Source organism: Plasmodium inui (assembly GCF_000524495.1).
Source record: "Plasmodium inui San Antonio 1 unplaced genomic scaffold supercont1.143, whole genome shotgun sequence".
Classification (NCBI taxonomy): Eukaryota; Apicomplexa; class Aconoidasida; order Haemosporida; family Plasmodiidae; genus Plasmodium; species Plasmodium inui.
In genome coordinates, this window is record NW_008481977.1 from 13,854 (window position 1) to 18,209 (window position 4,356).

The window sequence follows — 4,356 nt, forward strand, 5'->3', positions numbered from 1 at the left end:
TCGTCAAAAGATTTTCTAAGTCATAATTGTATTACCCCTGAAAATATACTATATGATATGCGCTATGTGCAATGGAAGAATGTGCATGTGTGTATATTAGAATCGTTCAGTCTTTCTGCTTGAAAATGTTATGTGATTTAATGCGCTATATTGCATTGTTCCTCGTTTGATATTTTTTCTCCTTTTACGACCGGTTTAAATGTTAAATGTTACTATGATATAGATAGCTAAAATGGTCAGATGTAAAATGGGGCAATTTTCAATATGACAGCATTGTTCAATGTATCGTTGTCAATTATGCTGGTGCTTTTAGTTTTAAAAGGAAATATAAGATGTTCTAACCATCGTGAATTTAATGTTGAAGAATTAAAAAATATGATTGATAATAAAGAATTGTATATGAATTTGAAAGTATTAGAGAGAAATATAATCACATCGTTACATTCTGATGAATTGAAAGTACCTATAGTAACACCTGAAAATGTCTCCTATCTGAAGGATATGTCTAATTTCAAAACAATAAAAATAAGCTCGGAGGATGGAATTAGCAACATATATATAATACCTCGTACCGATGCTAATGCAAATGATTTGATCCGATACGAGCATATAACAAAGGAGCAACTTATAAAATCATACACTTTGGAAAAGTCGGATTTAGTTAAGAAGAAGATTATAATTATACGGGCCCTAAAAATAATAAAGCTTATGTTGACCCCAATGATTTCGTACAGAAAAACACAAAATTTGAAGGAATCGCTCATGCGAATAAATGAAATATTCCATTACAACGATGATTTATTTAAAAATCACATTTCTAATACCTATAGTGACGAATATTTTAGACGCATCATAAATCACATTGAGGAATTAAAAAAATTTGACCCAAAGAACAACGCCTATGCGTCTACCATATTGAAAAATGCCACATTTAATGTAGAGCGTTCCAGTGAATTACTTTTTACCACCAATGACGATATTAGTTTTATGGAAAACTTGGATAAGATATCGAACAGCTACGGAATTTCTATGTACCATTTGGTGGGCTCCCATCTGATAGGTGCTGCTATTCTCTGCATGCGTAAATATTGAATAGTTTTTTTTTTTTCCTTTCAGTCAGTATTTACTTTTTTTTCCTTACTTCTTATTATTGCAGCGCTAGGATATTTTGTTGTGCTGAAACTAGCTCTCAAGAAATTTCAGAATTATTTCGTACAAGGAGAATTACGGTTTTTTAGCTGGCAGAAAATTTTACAATATAACATGTCAGATAGATTTAGGCTACTTGATGCGATGTGCGACGCCGATGGTGCTGTCTATTCAGACATGAAGCGAAGGAAAATATACCTGAAGAAAAACAGAAACTGTACATCGGAAGAGTGCGTCATACTGGAGTTCCTAATTCATCACTTTAACAAATACCAAATGGAGCTCATCACAAATATATACCAAGAGGACTTTAAGACGCAGGTACTACTAGAGCATAAACACATGAAGGATGATTTTTTTAGATTTATGTGCAACAGTATTTACTACTGTAATGTAAACAATAATGCTCCTTTTATAAAGGAGGACATGATTGAGACTCCTTTGAACAACCGGACTTTTTACTTTAGAAGAACAGACCCTTTCATGTTGTACACAAACTATTTGAACTTTGTAATGCGATACCATCATTTCACGCCTAAGGAAATTTTATACATGCACTTTTTAAACCTGATTGGAATTTTAAGTAATTTTTGAGAACTCCTATTCATAAGTGTGCACGACAAAACTTCTTTTTTATTACATCTTTCACCATTTCGACAGAACATTATGCGTTTAAACTACGCATGTAATCATTTTTTAATTCGAGCAGATAACGAGAGCAAGGCATACGTATCTTCTTTGCACCTACCAGGATATTACAACGGTAAAAAAAAAAAAAAGAAGTTATACAGGTAAATGTATGTAACCCTGATTAAAGAAATAATTAGCAAATCCTTATACTTACACATTTCTTTTCTTTTTTCTTAGCTATTGAGTTAGCCTTTGATGACAATTCCAGCATCGCCGACCTATTCCGCAATCTGATAGAATGTATGTTTTAAATTTTAAAGTGAGAAAATACAATAGTATGCAAGTATCGAGAAAAAGGAAAAGATAATTTCTGTTCCGTTCTAACTAAGTGACAGTACGCATTTTTATATATGACCAGATGGTTAACACAAATTTCTCCAAAATGCAGGCATACGGGGGTGTATTTCCTCACGGAAGGAGAAAAGGCCTTCAAGGATTAAATACCAATTCGTTCACGAAGAGTTAAGAATAGCAAAGTGTGACATGTGTAAGGGAACCTACATATACATTAATAGTAATATTAAAGCGACTTAAGACTGGACAAATAATTAGACATATATAAATATACCAATAAATGTGCTCCATTCAGCCTCACTTTTCTTGTTTCTGTTGCAATGAAACGTGGTCGTTGCCACATCCTTTTTCTTTTTGTTCTCTTTAGAGAAGAATGCGGAAAACCCATCCATGCTACAAAAATATTACAATTACGTCGCAAAGGTTGTCAAAATAGATAAAGTGAGCACGCTAATACGAAATGTGAACATTTACGAGGATTATGATAACTTTTTGACTAACGATATTAGTTGGTACACGTTTTTATTGCTCTTTAGACTTACTTCCTACAAAGGTAATCATAAAAAGAGAAAGATAGAAAAATGCGCAAAATGGAAAACGGGAACATGTTCCTGTGATTGATAGCAAATATAGACAGCGCTATGAAGAGGCGGAAAAGAACCACTGTTTCGTCACAATTGGAAGAATAGATTAATGAATGCATTAGTTCTTTCTTATCTGTACGAATCACCCTGCTGTAATGACAAATATATTAACTTACCATGCAGGCATTGTCAGTAACAACGTAGCGGAAGCCATGTATTTGAGTTTAAAAAAGAATGACAGCTTTCACCGAACAGTCACCACTAGCTACTGGTTTCCTTCCGCTTTGAAAAAAGCTTATACTTTATATGTCAGGAGAAATATACCTGTGAGCTTAGTAGAAAGTATGTATGGAAACAGGCTGACCATTCGTCTTGTCTATTTGCCCATGGCGTAGATTTCAAGGGACATGCATTTTTCTTTATGTATATGAGTTTATGCTTACGCATGCATGTGCATTAGCTTACATGCGAACCTCCACAAACGCACCTCGCTGCGTCCCCCACCACATTGCAGAACTAGAAAATATGCTAAGTAGAAGCTCCATAGAGAAAATGAAGAGAAGCATCCGATTCATGGTGCACGTGAATTCTTACTTGCAAGTGGACTTTTTTAGCTACCTTAATGAACCCCCAATTGGGGAGTTGCGTCCCTCCGCATTGTCCATAATGATTGAGCATAAATTTAAGGAATGGTACGATAATTCTCAGATTGGTTATTTCTTCCTAAATTACGATAACGAATATGCTAGAAAGCGCATGAGGGACAATATGAAGTCGGGAAATTTTGTAGCCCCGAAATATCAGAAATGGAATTTAGTACTAAGAAGATATGTAATGAAAGCATACGAATCGTATTTCGAACAAAGGAACGTAAAAAATTTATTCAAGTATTATAATTTTTACAACATTAGTAAAAGAATTTTGCTAATGAAGGATTGCTATGAATTATATTCAAAGCATTATGAGGACATTATTTTTCTGGCGGATATATTTAATATAAGAAAATACTTATCGTCTACCCCTCGTAGAAAATTCCTAATAGATAGAGCGTTGTATTATATGCATTCGATTGCGGGGAATTCTTTAAATTTTTATAGGTATGGCATCATATACGGGTTCACAATGAATGAAAAATGTTTTATAGAGATTGTGGATGAATTATTTGGGATATATAAGGCAAACAGGAACATTTTCTCGGACATATCCTTTTTGCAAGCGGTCTATTTTCTGTTTAGAAAAGTTGAGAACAGCTTCAGCATCCAGAGGAGAAACGACGAAATGGTTGGAAAAAAATACATGAAAATATTTGCGCCATGAAATGTTGCGTAAACCTTTATAATTGGGAGTTCTTATCTGATGGATATGATTTATCTCTTCAATTATTCCGCGTTTTTTGTGTTTTCCCTTTTCTCCACGTTTTCGATGTTTTCGGCCCTTCATACTTGTGGCACACTTTGCGCGTCTTACTTCTATGAGGATGTGCTTGCCAAAATATTCCCTCTTCCCTTTTTTTATCCTTTCTCAGAGCTTAAGCAACATCTTTTTCTTTAATGTATCAGAAAGTTACTCAAAAATGAGCAAAGAACAGAGGGAAGAAGAAATACACAATTCCATGTCGTCAAAATTCTTCGCAAAGACG

At 34.2% G+C, this 4,356-nt stretch overlaps 1 protein-coding gene across 1 annotated transcript; it reads left to right on the top strand.

The window, feature by feature from the left end:
• Window positions 1-264: 264 nt before the first annotated feature.
• On the top strand, window positions 265-4,334 carry C922_05707 (hypothetical protein; the record flags this gene model as incomplete). Its single annotated transcript, XM_008821278.1, has 9 exons — window positions 265-1,060; window positions 1,157-1,732; window positions 1,859-1,912; window positions 2,017-2,079; window positions 2,228-2,353; window positions 2,501-2,686; window positions 2,901-3,059; window positions 3,232-3,998; window positions 4,243-4,334. Coding segments are annotated over 9 exons (2,817 nt in total), but the record flags the coding sequence as incomplete, so codon positions are not given.
• Window positions 4,335-4,356: the final 22 nt, after the last annotated feature.